Source organism: Nyctereutes procyonoides, unplaced genomic scaffold, assembly GCF_905146905.1.
Source record: "Nyctereutes procyonoides isolate TBG_1078 unplaced genomic scaffold, NYPRO_anot_genome, whole genome shotgun sequence".
NCBI lineage: Eukaryota > Metazoa > Chordata > Mammalia > Carnivora > Canidae > Nyctereutes > Nyctereutes procyonoides.
In genome coordinates, this window is record NW_026575044.1 from 40072854 (window position 1) to 40097846 (window position 24993).

The 24993-nt window shown below is 36.9% G+C and overlaps 1 protein-coding gene across 1 annotated transcript in view; it reads right to left on the minus strand.

The window, feature by feature from the left end:
* Window positions 1-1136: 1136 nt before the first annotated feature.
* The window catches only part of THOC1 (THO complex subunit 1), a 56643-nt gene continuing 32786 nt past the window's right edge, over window positions 1137-24993 (minus strand). Inside the window, exons 12-21 of the mRNA XM_055324618.1 lie at window positions 15512-15612; window positions 14011-14077; window positions 13762-13812; window positions 13600-13670; window positions 13125-13220; window positions 12483-12548; window positions 6090-6173; window positions 3100-3247; window positions 2279-2354; window positions 1137-1554 (exon numbers count right to left, since the gene is read on the minus strand). Coding sequence (XP_055180593.1) covers window positions 1259-1554; window positions 2279-2354; window positions 3100-3247; window positions 6090-6173; window positions 12483-12548; window positions 13125-13220; window positions 13600-13670; window positions 13762-13812; window positions 14011-14077; window positions 15512-15612 — 1056 coding nt within the window. The 3' untranslated portion in view covers window positions 1137-1258. The remainder of the gene's footprint in view (window positions 1555-2278; window positions 2355-3099; window positions 3248-6089; window positions 6174-12482; window positions 12549-13124; window positions 13221-13599; window positions 13671-13761; window positions 13813-14010; window positions 14078-15511; window positions 15613-24993) is intronic.

The following is a 24993-nucleotide window of genomic DNA, read 5'->3' on the forward strand; positions in this document are numbered from 1 at the left end:
AACAAAGTATATGTCTTCTATGGAGTTAGAATTTTAAAATTATAATTCTTTGTTATAAAAATTGATTTCATTTTATTTGATCCAAATAAGCATTATTCCAAAGATTTTTTTTTAAGTATAAGAAATTGGACTTAACACCAGTGTTTTAAACAAGGCTGTTTGAGAGTTCAGCCTTGCATATAAGGTCTTTGGGAGAGTGGTCAAGAAAATGTCTTGACTCCTGAGTGTGCCTTATATGCTGTGCCATGAAGCACTGAGGCCCTTTTGATATTAGAGCTGTACTGGATTACCGGTGGACTAGTTTGTGAAGTTAAGCCCAACCAAGAACATTTATGGTATAAAATGCACTTTGCAGCCTTTCAGGATTCAAAACAATGATGACCTAATGTTAGGGCCCTTGAAGGGTAATTATGCTTCTCTGAGAATGGGAAAAGTAGATGGTACAGTCTCTAGCCATTACTACACATAGCTTTGCTGTTTATAGACTGCTTTCATCTACAACAATCCCATAAGTATGCATCCCAATTTTAAGGACTTAGGAGGTTTGTAAATAATCATAAAATTATTTGTAATCTCTGTAAGGCTAAAAGGACTACGTTTAAGACTTTATCCTATTTCTTTTGAAGTAGGGGGTTGGCAAACATTTTCAATGGGTGGGGTGGATAGTAAATATTTTAAGTTTCACAGTCTTTCTTGCAACTACTTAACTCTGCTGTTGTAGCTTGAAAGGAGCCATAGAGGATATTTAAAGGAATCAGCATAGCTGTGTACTGATAAAATTCTACTTGTAAAAACAGTTGGGAAATGGACCATTGTTTACTGATTCTCTGCTTTTAAAGCATGAAGACTCGTCACATGGTTTCAGAAAGTCATTCTGGGATTTTCAGAAGAGCAAGTTAAATTTTGTAACTACTAATGGCATGCAGGAAATGAAGTTGGCATAGTGTATTTTAGGAAACACCATACTCCCTAAATAACTGCTTACTAGCTTCATTGTAAGTATTTTAACAAAAATATGTGACCTTTAGTTTGGCCATTTTCCCAACCTACTCCTATCTCCTGAAACCCTGAGGTCAGTTATCAAGAGCCAATATGCATTCTGTTGTTCTTGGAGCACCAGCCAACTGTACAACAACTGTTATAAAAATGTTTATTGTTTACCAAAACCATTGGACCTCTTTATCAAATGCTGCTTGGTAACAAAATCTTATCATAGTTTTAATAAAAAAAAAAAAAAAGAAAGAAAGAAAGAAAGAAGCTAACTATTTGTCTCATTGTCATTAGTTAGACTTTCTGCAAGGTCACTTAATCCGGACTTATTTAGTGCGTTCATCAGATTCTCAGGTGTTGCATGTACTCCCTCTTGATCTTGCCAGGCAACTAGTAGCTGCTTAGCTCTCATCTTCATGTCTTCGCTGTCACACTCAATTTGTCTAATTTCTGAGTCTTTCATTTCCAAGTAGGGAGCCAGGATCTTCCACTGCTCACCCAGTTTACTGGCAAACACCTCTATCTGTTCCCCTGTTACAGGTTTGTCTCGCCGAACATCAGGGCCTAGAAAACACAGGAAATGTCAATTATGTACAAAGCACAAAGATATGTACAATTCAAAATATACAACAGAACTGAGAAGATACGGAGCCACTAAACTATTAATCACCGTTCATAAGCTTTTTTTTTTTTTTTTTTTAAGATTTTATTTATTTATTCATGAGAGGCACAGAGAGAGAGGCAGAGACATAGGCAGAGGGAGAAGCAGACTTCCTGCGGGAGCCCGATGCAGGACTCAATCCCTGGACTCCGGGATCACACCCTGAGCCAAAGGCAGATGCTCAACCACTGAGCCACCCAGATGCCCCTCATAAGCTTTATTTTAAAAGGAAAACAGCGCCTTTCTATATTTTCCATGGGTTGAATATTATTTTTATAGTCATGATCACCAGGAAAGCAATACTTTTTTTTTTTTTTTTTTTTTGGAATCAATACTTCTAAAGCCAAAGCTGCTGCCTGCATCTATTGTTAATTATGAAGCAGCTGCTCCCTTCTAATTGCCACCCCCACTCCCCTAATTAAAGGGTGAGTTTCTTTCAAATATAAGTACTCTCCTTCCCATCACTTCCAAATTGTACTGCATAAAATGTATTTAAAAATTCCTCACTATAAGAAACAGTTGAGATAAATGGTAGAAGTTGAGAAGTAGATCAAATAACGTACCTCTCAACAAAGAACCCCAATCTTTTCCAATTTTGTAAAAGAGCCAAGAAAATTCAATTCTTACTTTCATTTTCCTTCAGTAAAGCATCATTATCTTCCTCATCTTCATCCTCACCTGTTTTTATTTCTTCAGAAGGAGGCTAAAATGAGGAAGAAGAATGTTTAAAAAGAATGCCAACTTGTAAAATAACTGGGATACTTTTGGTTTAGACATGAGTGGTTGAGATTACCCACAGAGGGCCCAGCACTTTACCCTTGAGCATGTTAAATGTGAACGTCAGGTAAGGATCACAAATGGGATGGTGTTAACCTGGAGAAGGAGTGGATGGGAAAGACTCCCCTTCCCCCACACATGGGAAAAAGGGAGCCAGTAAGGTACGGTAAGACGATTTGGAAATATGTAGTATATGGTAAAAAAGGGCTGGAGAAAAATACGGAGCAACCAGGTTCTTAAAATTTTTGAGTCATTTTATAGTATAGTCATGACCATTTTATAGTAAACAATGAGAAAACTATTGGAAAAGAGAGCAGAGAGAAGGATAGGCCAAGATGCCTACTGCTACCTGTTGTAGATTCCTTTTGATAAAAAGACAATGCATTGGCAAAAAAATTCAAGTCTGAGTTTACAAGTGGGATAACTGTTTAACCAAAGTACTGTGGGCTTTAATAAACTTTTTATAGAGCATAAAGTTTAAGTTACTTTATCACTTTATGTACTTCCTAGAAATGTATACTCAAATGCATTTTTTTCTTATTCTTAAACATGGAGGTTTGCAGAGGATTTTTTTCCCACATGATAAACTGTACATTCAGATTCTTAGCGATAGTAGTTTTAAATAACAGGTAAAGAATATGAAAACATTGATTTATATATATGTTACTTACTGGTAATTCCTTTGCTAGCTTTATTACCATGTTTTCAAGATATTCTGGCAAACTTTTAAACTGCTGGTTGGTTGGCTGGAAGAAGTGAGGGCTTCTTCGTGCTAATAGTCTCAGGGCTCTCCAACCATAATTTGAATTGTTCACAGCTCTATGAAAAGAAATGTCAATCTTGTATTATGGTTTTTTATTTTATTTTATTTTTGGTTTTTTATTTCTATATGCCTTCTAGTTGATGTAACTTATCATGTGACATTCTATACTGTTAAGTAGCTGAAGGCGCACCATTCTTTTCATTCTGATCTTACTCCTAAAGAACCTCTCAGAATGCAGTACACTTATAATACTAGAAACCAGCAGAATCTGCCAAAGCAGGTTCACATGCAGCAAACACACTTGAAAAGTTTATACATTTTACTTAATTTTAAAAAGTCCGTTTGTTTGTGGTACTATGTTAGTTAGAACATAGATGTTCTATGTGCAAGACAGTAATCATCTACCTATTTAGAAAAAAAATAATCGGTTTCCTTTATTCAGTGAGTTGATATCCATACTGGCAATGCCACTGGCAAGTGTGAATTTCAGAATATTTTATAAATTCAGCACTGAGCTTGGACCATATTAATCCAATCAATACATCATTTTCCATCTATAGAACATCTGTTTAATTTGCTTAATACCAAACTCAATGAATAAAAATGGCTCCAAAACTAAAAGGGAAACATCAAAAAGCCAACAGAGTAAAGCAGTGATGACAGAATCCATGAACTGTTCCTTAATGAAGCACAGCACTAGGGGGTACACAAGTGAGAAATGGACACTTCACAAATTCTAAAGATAATGTTCCAGAACCAGTCAAGCTACAGAAGAATCCAGAGCACAGATTTATTCTGAGTTTTCGCAAGTCTTCTGAAAGATCCCCCCCCCAAGTTCTTAAGAGTAGCAACCTGATTTATTTATATGAATCTTATTAAATGAGCCTCTACTTTTAACGTGTGCTGGTACTTGAAAACTACTCCTACACTGTTGTCTTGCCAAACTGATGTCATGGTACTCATCAGCTAACCAGCCTACCTCTCTGACACATTTCCATTTAAGCAATTTCAATCTTTTAAGCATTTTCAAAATTCCCTGCCAGTTACAGACTTACTCTCCAGAAATCCATCTCATTCGGGTCCTTAAACCAAGGTTTGTGGAGGACTATCACATTCATTCATTCAACAAGTACTTGTTGAACTGGGCACTCAGACGTTAGGGATACCCTGAACACTCAAGATGTGACAATCTTGGAATTAAGAGCAGGGCCTTGAGGCCAGAGTGGTTTCCTAGGTCTGCCATTTACTAGATAAGAACTTCAATACATGATTCACCCTCTGCCTCATTTTTGTTTAACTGTAAAATGGAGATAACAATTTCTACCTTAGACATATATATGGTAAATGCCTAGGGGAGTACCTGACAGTGAATGTGGAATGTGTTGGCAAGCATCATTATTGATAAACAAGATACAAGGATTTCACACAGCGGTTAGGAGAAGAACACCACAAGAAACGAGAATTTCAGATAGGGAGGGGCTTCTGGGCCACGAAGACTGTCCTGAGGTCGTATCTGAAGTGAGTCTGTACCACATGAACAGTTTGGGGAGAAATTTTAAGCAAAAAGAATAGCCAGTGCAAAGGTCCTAAGGTGTAAAGACCTTTGAGTTGAGAAACCTGGCTGGTGTAGTTGAAGCAGAGAGAAAATTGCGAAGAGGAGATATTGTTGGAGGGGTAGGCAGCAGTCAGATTGAGATCTTTTTGGCCCTGGTTGGATTCATCCTAATTTTAACTGGCAATCACTGGAAGAGTTTAAGCAGATCAGACTTGCGAGTTTAAAGATCACAATTCTCATGCTGGAGAACAGAGCGTTACTAGTTAAGACATCATGGTAATTTTAACTCCTAACTTGTCATAAGGTCACACAACTGTGCTAACTACACGTCCTGTATGTTTCAAAGTGAACCATCTTATTTAATCCTCAGAATAACCCTGTGAAATGGATATTATTACTATTTAGCAGTGAAGAAACAAGCAGAGAGGGGTTACAGAAGCCCTAGCAGGCTAGCCAGTGAGTGTCACAGTGTCTTGGGATTGGAACCCAGGCAGACAAGAGGGCCCTTGCCCTTACAAGAGACACCAAAAGCCTATTTAAAACCATGGGGCTAGGGTGCATGGGTGGCTCAGCTGAGCACCTGACTGTTGGTTTCTGCTCCGGTCATGATCTCAGAGTTGTGAGATCAAGCCCCACATCAGGTTCTCCCCACAGCATGGAGTCTTCTTGAAGTTCTCTCCCTCTGCCTCTCCCCTTCACCCCCTACCCCTGCTTGCACAAATTCTCTAAAATAAATTAATAAATGAAACTTAAAAAAAAAATCTTTAAAACCACAGAGCTGTGTGTTGCCTAAAAGAGTAGATGAAAAAGCTGAAATTGAGTCCTGAAGTTACTCCAAAGTCTGTGACTTAGGCGAGGAGGGGGAGTCAACTGAGATGGAGTGAGGCAGGAGTGTGGTTTGGTGGATGTCAAGAAAAGAACACGAGAAGAACACGTTATCTAAGGAAGGAGAGACAAATGGTGACTGCTGCTGGGAGGTCGATAAAAGATCCGGTGACCTTGACAAGTACCATTTCAGTGGAGGGACAGGGAGACGGCCCAGCAGCAGTGAGCTGACAAGGAAATGGAAGGTGAGGAAATGCAGGCAATGGTTATCAACGTGTCTCGGGAGACAATGATTGGAAGGGGAAAAGAGGATCCTGGGAGGGAGGTGGAGGCCCAAGGGGAAACAAGTGTGATCCTCTGTCCTGTTACTCAGTAGGCGTGGTCACGGAATCAGGGATGTGTTCTGATGTGGACCTGGTACCTGCATATCAGTGGTCTCCCTTAACTAGTGTCCTAGTGTACGTACAGTCCCTAAAGAGGTTACTGTAGAATGTTAGCACGGAAGAAGCACGACTTACTTGTATTCATTTTCAACCATGTTTTCAGGGTCTGCCTGTTCAATGGCTTCCTCAAAGAATTCTTCCAAAGTCGGCATGTATTCCCTGGGTGTTAAAAAAGAACTAGTGAGGACCACGTGTGTTCTTAATAACTACTCCTAAAATGGTGGCAATGAAAGATTCTGATATCACCGACACTTGCGTTAGTTACACTTTAGGAACTCAGATTTTTAAAGGAGGTAAAGGACTCAAAATTGAACTCCAAGAGGACAACAAAGAGGGGCAGTGTGGTACTACACCCTCACATACTTCACTCCCTGTAACGCAGCAGTCACTGGACTCAACTGCAATGTTAATGGTCCAGGGGTGGCCAGGGATTCCAGAACATTTGAATTTCCCCAGCAAGGAGGAAAGTTTCATATCCAATGTCCACATCCAGAGGTGCTTTTTCCTTAAACCAGAATTAATAAAATCCAGACGAATAACCAGACCATATTGAAATTTAAAGAGTTTACCTGTAAGCTTATTTTAGGTCTTTCCCATGAGAGCATGGTTGGTTTTTAATTGCATCTTTCTGGAATTTGGTTTTAGAAATAAGCTTTTGCTAGTCAAGCAAATGAGTATGATCCAAGGGTCTGATTAGAAGACATCTTTGACTAAAACTAGAAAAACGGGCTCTGTCAGGAAAAATCACACAATCTTACTAACTTTCAGTATAATAACACGCTCTCTTAACTAGTAATTATGACAGGCCTTGAAGGTTTCCTTGGAGTTTACCAGTCTTGTATGTGTCCCCCTAGACAAAGCAAGGGAGACACTGAAATCCCAGACTATCACTGATAAGTGCTTGGAACCATTCATTAGATTAAAAATTACTGTATAGCTGACCCTTATACGCTGCGAGCTTGAACTGTGCGGGTCCACTTAATTTGAATTTATTTTCGAGAAATAAAGTACACTAAATGTATTTTTTCTTATGATTTTGATATTTTTTCTCCAGCTTCCTTCACTGTAAGAAAACAGCATATAATACATATAACATACAAAATGTGTTCATCACTCATTTATGTTACAGTAAGGCTTCCAATCAATAGCAGGCTACTAACATTTTTGGGCAATCAAAAGTTACTTGTGCATTTTTCACTGCGCGGTGTTGGCACCTCTAACCCCTGCATTGTTCAAGGTTCAACTGTAGACCATGAACAATCATGACTAAATGGAATGAACCTCGCAGGCGTTGCCATATCTGACTTTTACAAACACTACAAATACAACTCAGGGTGCCTGTGCACTCCTCTCTGATCTCATTCTCTTTCCCCAGAGGTGGCCACTCTTCAGAATTTGTTACTTCTCACTCCTGTTTTTTTTTTTTTTTCTTAATGGAGCATATATAGTTTGAAAGTATCTCAAACTTTTATAATGGGCCCCTGCTTGTAACCTACAACCCTGATTTTTCTTTTTCTTTTTTTTTTTTAAAGATTTTATTTATTTATTCATAGAGACGAGAGAGAGAGAGAGAGAGAGAGAGAGAGAGAGAGAGAGGCAGAGACACAGGCAGAGGGAGAAGCAGGCTCCACGCAGGGAGCCCGACGCGGAACTCGATCCCGGGTCTCCAGGATCACACCCCGGGCTGCAAGCAGCGCTAAACCGCTAAGCCACCAGGGTTGCCCAACCCTGATTTTTCTGATGGAGGTCTGATGCAGTAGTCCTCATACAACCTCATTCTAGTGCCCGATGTATAGCAGTTTGCTACATGAACATGTCACACATCATCCATTCTCCCTTTGATATTCAGGTGGTTTCCCCATTTTTGCTATGACAGTGCTAAACGCACATTCTTGTACCTGTCTCATTTGTGTATGTGAACTAGTTTCTTTAGACACTATGGTCTTCAAACTACCCCTATAACCCATAGTAAAAAATTAATTTTTATTATAACCCAATACACACATAAATGTATGTGTGTATGTAAGAAAAACTAATGTTTCACAAAAATATATTTTCTATTTCACTAAAAAAAAAAAGCTGGTGGCAGCTACTAAACTGACTTCACAAATCGCCGATTCTCAACCTAAAGTTTTAAAAGAACTACTTTAAGATCAACCATTCCAGGAGTGAACTGTCAGACAGAGGGTATGCACATCTGTAACTTTTAGTTACTGCCAAATTGTTTTCAAAAGTAGCTGTACCAATTTAGGGTCCCACCAGCAGCAGTGGCAATTCTTTTACCCACAATTCATACAAAATCTTACACTTAAATTATTGAGTTTCTTGGCTATGAAACTGCCTTTTTTTTTTTTTTTAAAAAAGATTTATTCATGAGAGACACAGAGAGAGACAGAGACACAGGCAGAGGGAGAAGCAGGCTCCATGCAGGGAGTCCGATGTGGGACTTGATCCTGGGTCTCCAGGATCAGGCCCTGGGCTAAAGGCGGTGCTAAACCGCTGAGCCACCGGGGCTGCTTAAATTATTGAGTTTCTTGGCTATGAAACTGCCTGCTGTGGTTTTTAATCTGATTTTATTGATGTTAGGTATTTTTTCTTAGATTTATTAGTTTCTGCTTTTGAAGCTATCACTTTGCCCATTTTTCTATTGGGTTGACTTTTTCTCAGATTTGGCAAGGATCTAAATTTATCAATCAACTTGCTAGAGTTTTAAAAATTTTCCTAGTCTTTAAAAAAATTGTTTCGTTTTGTTGATGCTATTATTTACTATCTTAACCAATTTCTAGTTTTTTTTTTTTTTTTTTTTTACATTCTTTGCAATTCACTTGGTCCAGTGTTAGATTCTTTTTAAAAAAGTTTTAAGTTAGTTAATATACAGTGTAATATTAAGTTTCTGGTGTAGAATCTAGTGATTTATTTATTTATTTATTTTTTAAATTTTTATTTACTTATGATAGGCACACAGTGAGAGAGAGAAGCAGAGACACAGGCAGAGGGAGAAGCAGGCTCCATGCACCGGAAGCCCAACATGGGATTCGATCCCGGGTCTCCAGGATCGCTCCCTGGGCCAAAGGCAGGCGCTAAACCGCTGCGCCCACCCAGGGATCCCGAATCTAGTGATTTAATACTTCCATACATCACCCCGTGCTCATCACAAATATCCTCCTTAATCCCGATTACCCATTCAAAGCATCCTGCCACCCACCTCCCCTCTGGTAATCTTCAATTTGTTCTCTATGGTTAAGAGTGTGTTCCTGGTTTGCCTCTTTTTGTTTCTGCCACCACATTCATTTTGTTTCTTAAATTCTACATATGAATGAAATCATATGGTATTTGTCTTTCTCTACTTATTTTGCTTAGCATATTACATGCTTAGCTCCATCCATATTGTTGCAGATGGCACGATTTCATTTTTTATGGCTGAATAATATTCTATTATAGATAAAGATTCACACCCACCCACCCCATATCTTTATTCATCAGTTGATGAGTATTTGGGCTCTTTCTATAATTTGGCTAGTCTGCTATAAACATTGGGGTTCAGTGCTGGATTCTTAATTTTCAGTTAACTTTGAGTTAAATTTATAGACATTTAAGTTTAAGATATGTTTTCTATTTCTCAAAAGCTTAAGCCTATAATTCCTTGTCATTAATTCTATGTTTTCTAATTTACATTATGATTTCTTCTTTGATTGTGAAGTTATTTAAAAGTACCTGAAAGTTTTAAAAATATATTGTTATTCATGTATTAAACGCATTTGTGTTTTCTGTAAGCCTAAAGCCTGTTAATCGTCTTGTTAAACCCTAACTTTTTTTGACTGAACTTATTAAATACTAAAAGTATTTAGTGTCAAAATTCTAGTAAAACATTTTGCAGAAGTGTGAAAACTGTCAAAATGTTGGATTGGTTAATTTCTCATTCTATTTGTCAGTTTTTTGAGACTATATCCTTTAGAAACAAGGTTTAGAATATATATATATATTTCTGCTCCATTTTTTTTCTTGTATCTTTATGCAATAATTATCTTTATTTTTAATGCTTTCGGCTTTAAGATTCTTCTGACAGATATCAGTATAACTATTCTTCATATATATATATATATATGTTTTAATATATATATATTAGTTTCAACCTTTCCATATACTTATTTTGAAGGTGTTTCTTATAAATAACATATAAATAAATAAATAAATACATAACATATAGAAGGACTTTTAAAAGAGAATACCAGCTTCCATCTTTGAACTAGAAAGTCCATTTCCATTTATTTTTAACTATATTGTTTTATGTGTTCCATTACTTTTTTTAAAAGATTTTATTTATTTGAGGAGGTGTGGTACGTGTGCACACATGAGCAGGAGGAAGGAGCAGAGGGAGAGGTACAATCGGACTCCCTGCTGAGTAGGGAGCCCGAAGTAGGGGATCGATCCCTAGGTCTCCGGGATCATGACCTGAGCCACCCAGGTGCCTCAATGTTCTATTACTTGTTTCTTATGTGTGTTAATCTTGCCTATTTTTGACTGCATGAATTTTCTTATATCCTTTTATCCTCAACTCATTTGAAAGTTATATATTTTCTACATATTCTATTTCTTTTACATACTTTAGTAAGCATGATTTATTATTATTTTTTTTTTTTTTTAAAGATTTTACTTATTTATTCATGAGAGACACACAGAGAGAAGCAGAGACACAGGCAGAGGGAGAAGCAGACTCCATGCAGGGAGCCTGACATGGGACTTGACCCCAGGTCTCCAGGATCACACCCTGGGCTGAAGGTGGCGCTAAACCTCCGAGCCACCCGGGCTGCCCCAAGCATGCTTTATTTAAAGTTGTTATTATCTCTGTCTTGTCTCTAACATTCTTTAATTCTGGTCATTCCCTGTATTATGTTACTTTTATCAAATATTTAGTTTTTACCTTTTAAAATAATCTCCAATTATTTATTAATACCACTTTATATAGGAAATTCTTGATGCGATTTATTCATGTTTATCAGTGTCTTTGAATAGCAATGTTTCTTGCAATTTACTGTGTTTCTGGGTTCAATTTCTTTGACAGCTTCAGTAAGTACTGCTGATAATAGATTTTCATGGTTTTAATCTGAAAATAACTTTATTTCACAATAACTCCTGATTCATCTACCAACTTGTTACTTAACACTTTTTCATAAACCTGTGAAGCGCTATCATTCCAATTTTCTGGTTTCTTTTGTTCTTACAGTTGGCTGTCTGATTTTGTTTTGCAAGTAGTCTGGTTTTTCTCTTTGGTGACTCTACAACAATGTGTAGAGATACAGATTTATTGTTTATCCTACTTAAAATTTGTTTTTCTTGAACCTAAGAATTTATGCCTATTCTCAGTTCTGAGTTCATTATCTCTTTCTTGCTCTCTATTCCCTCATTCTGTGGTTCTTTACTCTCAACTCATATTTTCTAACTCTCGATCCCTCTGACTGCTTTCTGGGTGATTTCTTATTCATTAATTCTAATATGCACCTGTATCTAGTCTGCTATTTAACATGCCTATTAAGTTAGTCTTATTAATTTCAATGACTATATTTTCTCATTGCTAGAATTTTTTTTTTAAATTTCCTTGGTCCTTTGAGAGTATACTACTCCTTTTTAAAATTTCCAATTCTTTCTTTTATGCCTTTAACTATCTTAAATATACTTATTTTAAGCTATCTTTACTTGATGGGTTTTACTATCAGAAGCTGTTGTCTAACTTCTATTGTCTGTTTTGTTTGTCCTATCTGCTGATTCTTTCTTGTGGTGGATTATTAAATTCATAAGGTTGACTATCTTCAGGCTTTTATCTGTAGGATCCTTGTGTGGCTTAGATTGAACATGTGACCTCAGAAAGCTTTGTATCATCAGACTGAGACATCTGAATTCACCTCTTTAGTTAGGGGGTTCCTTTACACTGCTGGTAGGATAAATTTAAACTATAGGACTGTGTGACAGCAGACTTGTAGTTATAATTTCCCCAGCTGTCCTTTTTCCTTTTTACTCACACCTCAGGTAGAAATGGACAAGTTATTTCCTATGCCACTGAGCAAGTCCCTCCTCCCCAATCTGCTCTTCTTTTTATATCTAGTGCAGTGCTTCAAGGGCCCCAGCTTTACTCAAAGGAGACTCAGTTACAAATCTGTGCAGGCTGACGGTCTTCCCTTCTGTCCTTTTGTGGCTCTTAAACCTAAGTTCCCTGGTTCCCCAAAGTGAGAATCATCTGCAAGCTTCCCAGCTAGAAGCAACCATATTGGCTCATGCTTTCATTTTCAGTTCCCTCTTCTTTTGTAAATTTGTACTTCCTTGTGATTTCTAAAACTATTTTATCAGCACTTCTAGGTGTTTCATTGTGGGAAGCCATATTCTGCTATGCCAAAGTCAACCACAATAAATTAATTTCACTCACTTAAAACATTTGAGAAAAGCAGTACCTCATGTGAAACATTTTAAACTTGCCTTGTTTCTGATTTGCAGGCTTCCATATTATCAGGACAGAGATTCCAAAGCCTTGTTAACTCCTCACTACAAAAGAGACACATAAATAAATACATTTTTAATGGACATCATCCTCATATGCCTTAAAGTTGTAAAAATACTTAATTAGTGAATTTTTAGGTGGTGACAAGATGAGTTTTCATTCATTAATTTTTGGTATTATGCAAATTTTCTAGATAGCATATATTCAATGATAACAGTCATTTGTTCTTTCTAAAAATATTCAAGCAGAGTATAAAGCAATGAGTAATTAACTGGAAGGTAATAGAACCTGAAGGATCATGGTACCTTGCAGAAACTGAAGTGAGCTCAATCAATCTAACAGTGATTGTATTATCTGTAACATGGAAAAAATGGCACAGACTAGAGCCAAGGATTCGGGAAGCAAGAGACAAAATGGAAGTTTATGTATCTGCATGAATCCAGGTAATGGGACCTCGAGATTGAGAGTGTGTGATCCATTTTAGTCATCTATGTATGTACCAAACACAAAAAAACTTGAAAAAACACAGAAACTGGAGAAGTCTTACAGTAACATCTTCAAAATATATATATATAAAAAACCAATACCATCCCACATATGGAAGAGACAGGTTAACCTACTTTCCCATCAGAATCTTTTTGTTGGGTCCTTTCCCTAGAAAGTCCTCTGGTGCCGTTCTCTTTCGAGCTACTCTTGTTGGCTTGGTGTCTGATGTTCTGTGGTGAATAAAACACACTGGAATTACAAATGGAGAGCATACATAACAAGTGTTTAATGTAAAAAAAAAATTATTGTTTTTTCCTATAAAAACATAAAAGCTTCCTCTTATTATAGCACACTCATCAGATAGGAGACAAAAATGCCACAACTAGGGGACAAATGGCATTTTTTCAGGAATAATAGATTAATTTGTTCTGGGAACTTAATGACAAGGAATCTGAAAGACGACTAGAAGTAAATCAAAATGGTTGGTTGTATTCGTATAGAGTTCAGTTTATATGAAATACATACTATCTGTACATAATGCAAAATAATGTCAAACTATATTTTGAAATGCCTTTCTTTTCACAGTGTTTGAGATGAGTATATATTTACCTTTCTTTCACAAAACTTGGGCAGCCTTCATTTTTCCATGAGTTCCAGTTTTCTTCAGTGTTTAATATATGCTGAGAAAAACAAAGAAATTACATTTATATAATGAAGGCCTTTGAAATTCTATTTGGTGCTAAGAAGACTATGTAAATATAAAACACATACCTCTACCATCTTTGAAAATCTTTCTCCATCGGGGGGGTTTTCAGATAGTAGCTGTGATTAGAAAGAATATACTAAGCTTTCAACAACTTTCTGCATCATAGGAGTGGTTTGTAGGCAGAGGACCAAGAAGTGTTTGTGGTCTTGTACCTGAGCTTAACTTTATCCTTATTTTCCTATTTGGGGCTGAAACAAAGAAAATTCTAAATTTCCATTTTGTTCAATCATGGGTTTGTTGCATGTTGAACTTACTTGATAAACTGATTTTGTAGTATCTTCAATCCAGAGTGATTGCTCATCAGTTAAAACATAGTTTGAACTAGGGAACAAAGCAATAAAAGCATGCTTGAGTTACAGTAATGTATACTCAATTTTAAGGCTTATATACTATCTTATAAAAACCCAAGGCATGTAACAGGTAAGTTAACCATACTGTAAATAGTGTAAAAAATTACCAAGAACAATCACAAGAGGATTATAAGAGAAAATTCTTGCACTTCATTTAAGATGGCTAGAATTGAAGACACGAAGGTATATAAGGGAGGACACTCCATCAAGTTGATTAACTATGAACAGAGCAATGAATGTTTCCTAAAATAAGAAATTTAATGTTGAATGAAAACCTCTGAGAATATTAACCTATTCCTCTCCATGTTGCACATTCAGATAAAGCATGCTACATTCCTTTAAAAGGCAATCAAAACATAATGAATAAAACCCCCTAAATCCTAGTGAAGGTTGAAGGCAGATCCAAAATGTTAATGGGTGCCATTAATTCAGCTCTCACTATGCACCAATATATAGTGATACTGGTGATCTTATAGTTAGTCAATAAATAGTGATAGACTACTGTGCCAGGAATCTGAGCACTTTAGACGCATTATTAATTCTCAGAACGAGCATGTGTGCTTTATTAAACAGAGATCAGAGATAAAGCTTAAATGCAAACCTAGGTTTGGCTCCAAAGTCCTTGATCTTTCTACCATGCTATATATTAAAACTCAACAATAGAAGGACAAGAAATAACATTTTTGAGTACTTGCTATGTGTCATCTTAAAATCACAAGTCTGAAAGAGTTTAATTGCACCTAGTGAGTCATGAAAGTGGGATTCAAAGCCAGCAGGTAGTAAAGGCACATTTTTCACACAACTAATAAATCCAACACTGTTTTGCAAACTTAAAATGCCAGTGAGTAATGGTGAACTCTACTTTAGTCATGGATAGGACAAGAGGCAGTGGCTTATGTTGCAGATGGAGGTAGCCAGGAAGTAGAGGAACTGATCAGGTTTTCTGAAACCCTAAAGAGACTCGAACTGCTCTGTTCTTCAAAGATTTACTTTACTTTTTTGAGTACTAATGTCCTAGACAGATCCACACCTTGAAAGAGATTATGGGCTTATTAGTCTTCAAATCAGGTTTGGAGAAGGTCTGGGTGAAGTGAGAGGGGAATGGTGGAAGTCTAGAACAGAGATGCATCCACACAACTGAGGACCCCAGGAACCCCAGCGCTCAACAGGAGAGACTTACACTGACAGCAGATATAGTCAACACCTTTTCTCTATAACAAGTACCCTAACATCTAGTATCTTTAACAAAAGCTCCCGATTATCCAGTGTTGCTGCATAAGGAAGGTTTCAGGGATGTGACCCTTATACATTGAATGAGTCTGACACATAAGAGAAATAGATCAGTAAGTGAGTCTTCTTTTAAAAAGGACTGTTTAGAAATCATTTACTACCCAGATTAACTTACCTTTTGAATTTGACCTGTCCCTTGAGATACTGGAATAAAATGAGATATTGCAACAGGATGTGTCGGCGAAAGTTACTGTCGCTCAGTTGCAAATCCATCAACTAGTTGAAAAACAAGCACACACACACAACACAAAACACATTAAATTCAAATTCTTCCTAAAGGTACAGGTATGCTATTATAGAAATGAAAGATTTTATTTATTTTTATTTTTTTTGAAATGAAAGATTTTAATAAAATATTCATCACTGAGGGGCTCATTCAATATGAGGCATTACTGCACAAGCCCTAGGACAAGGGAGCAAAGGCTTCAGATATTTTAACCGTCTTATGCCATGAGATATTTATGTTGGCAGATAGCAATGTTAGATCAGTGGTCCTGAAGTCAAGATAAAGCAAAGCAGAAATATACTTAGGTAAAAGTATGGCTGCCACTTTCTCACATATAAAGAAATGATGGCTAGAGAGAGGTCCATATACAGATAACAAGGGATGCTGGTCATTTTTGTAGCCCTACAAAGTGCCTGCAACAGACCTGCGGCTTGGTAATAAGGAATTACAAGTGAAAAACCATCTGTGAATTAAGTGGATTATTTCCTGCTATTTTAAACAATTTTTAAAAAGGATTTTATTTATTTATTCAAGAGAGACAGAGACAGAGACAGAGAGAGAGAGAGAGAGAGAGAGAGAGAGAGACAGGCAGAGGCAGAAGCAGGCTCCCTGCGGGGAGCCCAATGCGGGACCGATCCCGATCCCAGATCTCCGGGATCACACCCCGGGCTGAAGGTGGCGCTAAACCACCAGGCCACCTGGGCTGCCCTCCTATTTTAGAGAAAATAATATCATACTTGTATTATCACAGAATCTGCATTAGAAAGGACTCGAAGGTCCCTTATGAGGAAGTTTTAAAATAACTATATCCCTAGATGTTTTCTAAGAATGGCCTACACTGTGAAGGCAGTCATTCTCATTATATCCCTAGAGCCCTGAAGCAACGGTGAAGTCTTTATCCACAAACGTGTGCTGCTTTGGCCTTCCAGAGCTTAAACCAACAATGAGAAGCTGCTTATTTTAAACGGATGACCAACTTGCAAGTCACCCGAAAGTCATAGAAATGGAATGCAGTTGAAGGTCCCAAGTCCCTTTGGCTATGTTTCCATCTATTTAACATTCACTGGCCACTCCCCCCCCCCTTTTTTTGTTTTTGTTTTTATTGGAGTTCGATTTGCCAACATATAGCATATCACCCAGTGCTCATCCCATCCAGTGCCCCTCTCAGTGCTCGTCACCTAGTCACCCCATCCCCCCGCCCACCTCCCCTTCCACCAACCCTTGTTCGTTTCCCAGAGTTAGAAGTCTCGTGTTCTGTCACCCTTACTGATATTTCCCACTCATTTTCTCTCCTTTCCCCTTTATTCCCTTTCACTATTTTTCATATTTCTCAAATGAATGAGACCATATAATGTTTGTCCTTCTCCGATTGACTTATTTCACTCAGCTTAATAATACCCTCCAGTTCCATCCATGTTGAAGCAAATGGTGGGTATTTGTGGTTTCTAATGGCTGAGGAATATTCCATTGTATACACAGACAACAGCTTCACTTCCTCCTTTTTAAATGCAACTGGCCTAGGGTGCTGTGTGTCACCTTTGAGACACTCAGTCTTTGATTTTGCTATTTATCATCTTAACTACCCCATGCCAAATTGAATAGTGCAACTCCCCCACATCCTTTCCTGCTACTCCTGAGTGACATCATTATCCCCATCTAGGCTCTCAAGTTCCTTGACTGCTCCACAGACAGGTACAGCCTCTACTGTGGCCCCACTGCCATGGCCAAAAGCTCAAACAGTTGCCTTAGCTCTGAAACCTTGAACTCTCACTACAGCTCCCATTCTTTTAGTCTCCCACTCAGATGTCCCAAGACCTGAGACTTTCAGTACCCTGGACCCTCTGTTTTCTACCGGTCAGTCCCGTTCTGTTTTCACTGTAACCCTATTTTGGTTGAGATAAGGGGTCAGCATACTTTTTTTAGCAGTAAATATATTAGGCTATTTGAGCCAACGGGCATATTGTAAGATACTACACACATACTTCTGTAAACACATAAAATGTAAAAAGAGACAAGCAGTGGGCCAGATTTGAGCTGTGGCTGCAGTTAGCTGACCCTTGGTCCTGACTTTTTGGTTTATCTCTTCTTTGACTTTGAACACTTTGTTGCCAACACTTTGTTGCCAACTTCCACAACACCTTTGTGCCACACTTCCAGCACATCACTGCGCAAACCGGCAACCCCAGATCAAGCTAAGTTACTCAGTGCCCCCTAAAACTAAGGCTTCTCGTGCAGGCTGCATATGGAGCTACTTGAAAGAAAATACAAACCACACAGTTTGCAGATGGTAGGACCGCTATGCTACTGCCTCTGACTTAAAACTGGTCTCTAATCAGCGATCTTTCTTTATTCTCCAAAGCTATTATTCTCTTTTCCATAGCAATTACTACAAACCCTTTCAACTTATCACAAACATTACTTAATTACCCTCTCATTCTCAGTACATAACCACTGCAACCTTCAATGAGAAAAATTTATTAAACTAGAAGTTTGAGCTTTCCCCACATCCTGGTTTCCTTTTTCTCGACATCTTCATTGCTAAAGGCAACCCTTTCATCTGGACATCCAAACCTAAGTTAACTGAGTCCTATCAGCTAACTGTCCTGGTGCCTATACCTTCAATCCTTTCTTTTTCTTTTTTTTTTTTTTTAAGATTTTATTTATTTATTAGAGACACAGAGAGAAAGACAGAGACAGAGAGGCAGAGGCACAGGCAGAGGGAGAAACAGGCTCCATGCAGGGAGCCCGACGTGGGACTTGATCCTGGATCTCCAGGATCAGGCCCTGGGCTGAAGGCGGCCCTAAACCGCTAAGCCACCGGGGCTGCCCACCTTCAATCCTTTCTTCTTTCCCAGCTCCTTTCCATTAGCAATTAAGCAACTTCTCTGAAAGAGATCGTCAGCCTCCCCTCATCCTCCCTGAACAGCCAAACTTTTTCAAAGAACTGGCTACATTCACCGTTTCCAATTCACCCTTCAATCTGCCACGATCTGTGGCTTTCTGGTTCACCAATTCACTGACCATGTTTTTGCCAAGATCACCAACGATTTATTTGTTGTTAGATCCAGTGAACGCCTTCTCCACCCCTCAAACCCCGCTTGGCCCCAAGAACACTTTCTTTTAGAAGTCCTCATCCTACTTGATATGCTTGGCTTCCATGAGGTATATTTTTCTAGTTTTCTCCAATCTCACTGGCTATTCTTCAATCTTCTTCCTCTCCCCTACTACCCCACCCCTTAAACTTAATTGGTTTTTTTTCAGGATTCAGTATGATGTTTTCTTCTCTTTCCACTCTATATTTTACCTTGAATTATCACATACAAGCTGATAACTATACTACGTACCAAATCTATACTCTCATCCTAGATTGTGTTCCTAATCTCCACATCTATATACTTAAAAAAGCTACTACGTATCTCTATTTGAATATTCAACTAACACTTGATCAGATTTCATGTTCAAGGGAAAACACACCAATTTTCGCCACAAAGCTGCTCTTCTCCATTGTTGGCTAATTCAGTAAGCGGCTCCAGCATTGATTTGCCTAGGCATCTCTAGAAAGACTGCTTGGAAAAAGCACAACTATAAACCACAGGAGCAAATCTCTAGTTGGGAGAGTATTCGAGAAGAAACAGAAGCCAAGACTCCGCACCCATAAGAGACTGGCCTGTTTGAAGACCTTAAGTAGTTCAAGCAGTCGGGAGTGAGGACAAACAAGCCTCCTGGCTTGAGAAAATGAACTGAAGAGGCAAGGTGCTGTGTACAACTCTTCATCTACCTCAGGCTTTAATTAAGTCTCCCACATTTATGTTGGAAGATATCTTTGATGGGAACAATGGACTGAAAATAGGAGTTAATAAGATGTAGAATCGGAGGTGGGAAGGGACCAGTGTAATCATTCAAGCTAACATTATACTTATGAAAACTAGGACTTCTGCAAGACCACACAGCTAGTTAGTGACAGAGCTGAGACTAAAACTGACACTCAACTGTACTCTTTCTTCCACAATGTACATTTTCTAGTTCTACTTTTCTTTGGTTATTTAAAAAATTACACCATTTACATCATTCAATGGATCAAGTATTTCTCTGTTGTCTTTGTTTCTAGAACAAAGGGCCTTTTATCATCCTTAGCTTTTTTTTTTTTTCACATCTCAGCTCAGGCGTCAGCACTCCTGATTATTATTCTAAACCTATAAAGGATCATGCTAGTCTTAGTTATCTTTATGTTCCTGCCAATAAATTGTACATATAAACAAGAGTCCTCGTAACAATTAAACTGAAGTATGGAATCTTCCATTTCTGTCACTTCATAGAAAATACTTCAAAAACCTGTACTAGAAAACATATTAAGAGCATTCTCATTAAAATATTACTAATCTGTCATCATTAACACATTAGCTGTATCAAATTTTCAAATTATGAAAAATTTAAAATTTCAAAAAGGTACAGTTAAGTTGTATAATTCATGTTTCCTATCCAGTTCTATATCAAATCCTAACATTTTTATTTGTTCCACATTTGTTAAACAAATAGTTATTATCCAAACTAGTGAAGCATCTGTAACCTCCCTCTTTGCTCCCCCTCTTTCCCTCTACTATGGTAAATGCTACCATGTATTTGGTGTTTTATGGTTCTAATGCACATTTTACACTATTGCTACATAAATAGGTATCTATAAATAACATATTGAGGTATTTTGCAAGTTTTCAAACTCTATGCATATTATTCTGCAATAAGCTATTTTCACAGGACATTATGTTTGAAATTTATACAACTTAATACATGTATCACTAGTTCAGGGGTTGGAAAATTTCTGTTAAGGGTAATCAGCAAATTATTTTAGGCTTTGTGGATCATACAGTCAGTCTCCATTCCAACTACTACCTGCTGCTGTGGCAATGAACAGCAGCCACAGACATGTGGATGAATATATAGCAGGGAATATATAGCAGCTCCAATAAAACTCATTTATAAAAATAGGTGATAAGCCTGATTTGCTGACCTCTGCTCCAGTTAAGTCACTTTTTAAAGAGTGCTTTGTAGAACTGTACTATGTAAATTTACCACTCAGTCTCCTGCTTATGAACATTTAGGTTGTTTCCAAACTTACACTTACAAACACATAATTTACAATGAATCTTCTTATGTATTTCCTTGTGCATGTGTATGATTCTCTAGGGGCCACATCTAGGAACAAAAGTTTTAAGTTTGCTAATTATAAAACTGGTCTGCAAAGTGGTTATATCAATTAATACTTCAACTAGCAGTGTATGAAAGTGTCCTTTCCCACACCTTTGCCAATACCATTTATTGTCAGGCTTTTTTTTTTTTTAATTAATTTATTTATTTTATTTTATTTTTTTATTGTCAGGCTTTATTGTTTTTGTCAGTTTGGTAAGTGTGAAACGATTATCTCATCATTTTAATTTCTTTGGCTACTAGAGATGGTTAGCTTTTTTATAAGCTTATCAGCTATTTAGATTTCTGTATCTGTAAGCCACTTGCATTTACCATCTTTACAGTTTTCCACTAACTTGTCTTCTATCAACAGAATGTTCAGAATATTAATCATTATGCAGATGATGAGTATCTTCTAATCTGTGGCCATCTTTTTACTTTATCTACAGTGTCTTTTACTATTCAGTACTTTTACTTCTTTATATTAAACGTATCGGTCATTTCCCTCATGACCGGTGCTTTTTTGTGACTCAAGAAATCTTTTCTTACTCTGAGTGTACATATTTTATGCTTTTAAGTGTTTCAAAGTTTTGCTTTTCTTATTTAGACTTTTAATTAACCTAGAATTGACCTTTGTGCATGTAACAAGATCTAAACAGGATTTTATTTTTTCCATATGGATGAGCTGTCCAAGCAACATTTATTAAGAATAATCCATCTTTTCCTTGCTAATTTGTAAATGTAACTTCTTCCATATATCAAACTTTCCACAGTTTGTGCTTTCTATTGTTCCAGTTTTTCCCCCTTTATACCTGTACTAATAATTACTTCACTGTTTTAATTATTAGAGCTTTACAGGTTTTAATACCTAATAGGGCAATTGTTTCCAACTTCTTCCAATTTTTCTTACTTCCTCTTGGCTTTTTTCAGAAGAACTGTAATATCAACTTTAAAAGTTTCCTCGAAAAACATATTTGGATTTGATTCAAAATACACTAAATTTATGTGGAGAAATGACATTGGGTTTTCCTATCCAAGTGTAGTCCTACCTCTCCATCTTTGTAATTTTCAACACAAAGATTACTCCTAGGCATTAGTTTTCATTGCTAGTTCAACTTATATTTTGTAATTGGTTACTTACAGGAACGCCACTGATGTTTCTCTCATAACCTTGCTGAAGCCTCCTTAATCCTACTAATAGTTTGCTGGTTCTCCTGGATTTTCTCTGTAGCCAATTATATTGCCTTCAAATAGGGACAGTTCAGTCTTTTCTCTTAGTAATTATAACTCATTTCTTTTTTCTTACTGAAATAACTAGGTTGTCCACTACTATGTTGAACAGAAGTCTGGTTAGTAGACATCCATGCCTTGTTTTTGAATATACTAGAAATAATTCTAAAAGTTTGATCATTATGTATGATACTTGCCACAGGGCTTTTTATTAATTCCCTTAGTTAAGATAATCCCCTTTAACTTCTGATTTTTGTACTGAATATTAGATTTTACTGAAGAATTTTCTTGGCATCTGAGATGATTATACAGTTTAAAAATATTTAAACCTTTAAACCTTAAGGCTGTTAATTTGGTATTACATTAAGCTTTCTGATAAACTTACATTCCTAGGATAAATCCTATTTAGCCTCTACTTCAAAAAAATAACTACTTTTGATTCGTGAGTTAAAAAATTTTTTTTTCACCCTTACTTGTGAGATTGATATACTTTTTTTCCCTGTTCTGTCCTTTTGGGATTTTATTTAAAGTTTTATCAATCTCATATTAAGCACTTGGTTGCTTTTGTCACCTAACCTCTGAAAATTTTCACTTAAAATAAGAATCATCTATTCCTGGAATTGCTCATAAAAAATCTGAACCTGATGTCATTTGAAAGGTGTCATTTTGACTACAATTTCTCTAACAGTTACTTGTTTATTCAAGTTTTCTATTTCTTTGTGAGCCTATTTGGTGACTACATTTTTCTACAGATTTACTGTTTCATTAGATTTAAAAAGGTACTGGCAGACGTTTAAAATACATTCTCTTACATATTTTCAGTATTTCTGTATTTTCAATTATGCCCATTTTTATTATTTATTCATCTTACTAATATGTTTACTGGCACCTTTTCACGTTTTTCCTTGGTCAGGCCTGCTCTATAAAATTTTTATGGGGATGCCTGGTGGCTTAGTGGTTGAGGGTCTGTCTGCCGTTGGCTCAGGGTGTGATCCTGGGGTCCAGGGATTGAGTCCTGCGTTGGGCTCCCTGTGAGGAGCCTGCTTCTCCCTCTGCCTATGTCTCTGGCTCTCTGTTTCACATGAATGAATAAATAAATAAAATCTTTAAAAAATAAAAGGATCTCAGTGTTCCTCCTAAGTTACAGGATAAAGAAAGGTACGTCCATGGCAAAGCAGGAGATGTTACCTGTCAGTCCTTTTGCTATAGTTAAGAAGGTTGCTTAAAGGTATGGTCATAAATTGAAAGATTTTCAAACCTGTACTAATATTTTTAAGGAGATTTAGTGGACTTTAATATCCCTCATAAATACCAAAAATTTACATTTTAAATCTCTTTCCTTTAATACATCTAATTAATATAAAACACAAATTATTTATTTTAGTAAATATAAGACTTCCTTTCAAAAGCCTAAATTAACTAGAACTTCCTAAACAATACAGATTATGTTGTTACCCCTACAAAGATTTAGGATTACTTAGGAAAGACTTAGGAAACATGGTGAACAACTAAGTTGTGATTAAATAGCCAATGTCTATTTATTGATTTTCATAAACCTCAGACAATACTGCAAAGTGTGTGACTCTACTGAACACTCCTATGCTATCCAGTTAAGTTTCAAAAATCTGTATTTTTCTTAACAAACTTCCAAAGAAATTTAGATCCAGATATGGAAAGAAATAAAAAGTGCCTAACTTCTATATAATTCTTACGTGTTTTTAAGTCTCTTTGATTATATATAAACATATTTATCCTTCAGAATACTCAAGATGATGAAACCAATATGTACTTTAAAACATACTTGATAAAATTATTTTAAAGACTAGAGTTTTAAAATTTTAGTATTGTAATTAAACATACTGTTTGATATATTAAAACATGTATATTAAAGTATATTTAAAACTTAAAAACACTTAGAAGAGGGAACCTGATTAACTGAGAAAGACAAAATTAAGTTCCTGGGTATTCAGTCCATTCTCAAGGGTAATAAAATTTCCTTGCCTTCCATACATTCTATCTGGTGGTAGTAATCACTGCCCTCATCAAAGCACATTTTCTTTTTTTTTTTAATTTATTCATGAGAGAGACAGAGTGAGAGTGAGAGAGAGAGAGACAGAGAGAGAGTGAGAGAGAGGCAGAGACACAGGCAGAGGGAGAAGCAGGCTCCATGCAGGGAGCCCGATGTGGGACTAGATCCTGGGTCTCCAGGATCACACCCTGGGCTGAAGGCGGCGCTAAACTGCTGAGCCACCTGGGTTGCCCGCACATTTTCTTTTCAAAGAACTCTACATTTATGAATATACTGACTACTTTTTGCTTTTGTGTAAATCATGATATGTAAAATGAGATGAGAGCTGTCATTTCCGGAGGAGCTAACATTTTAATGTTAATACTAATAATTATTAATTTCTATTAATAACTAATAGAAATGATTACTAGTTTCTATTACTCTAGCTAATGACATAGCAAGGTTGGGCCATTTCTCATTCCATCTTTGCTCTTATCATTTAACCAGTCTCCTCTGCCAACTCTTTTAGACTTTGTCCTTCTTCAGAATCAGGCTCCAAATCCATGGCCTATGTTATACTGGTAGGGTACCCTTTGTACCCTATCTCTACCCCTTCCCAGATGGCTGCTTGGCAGCACCAAAGAACAGACTTTTTTATCTTGCTTGCATAACCACAGCTTGACTCACACACAGAGGGGATTCTAAAAATAATAAAGAGTGAAGAGTATGCTATAAATTTTCCAATATGCTCAATGATATTTAAACAGCTACCCTACTTGTCAGACCTGCAAAGTACAAAAGTGTCACAATGAAGAGCACAGCTCATGCCTCTAACTTTGAGGACAACTTCAGATAGATTTTATTAATATAAAAAAGTTAATCATATAAAAAGGTTTCAGTAACTGCATTTATCTTTTCAGATGGTTGGGTGCATCCCCACATGCTAAAACTG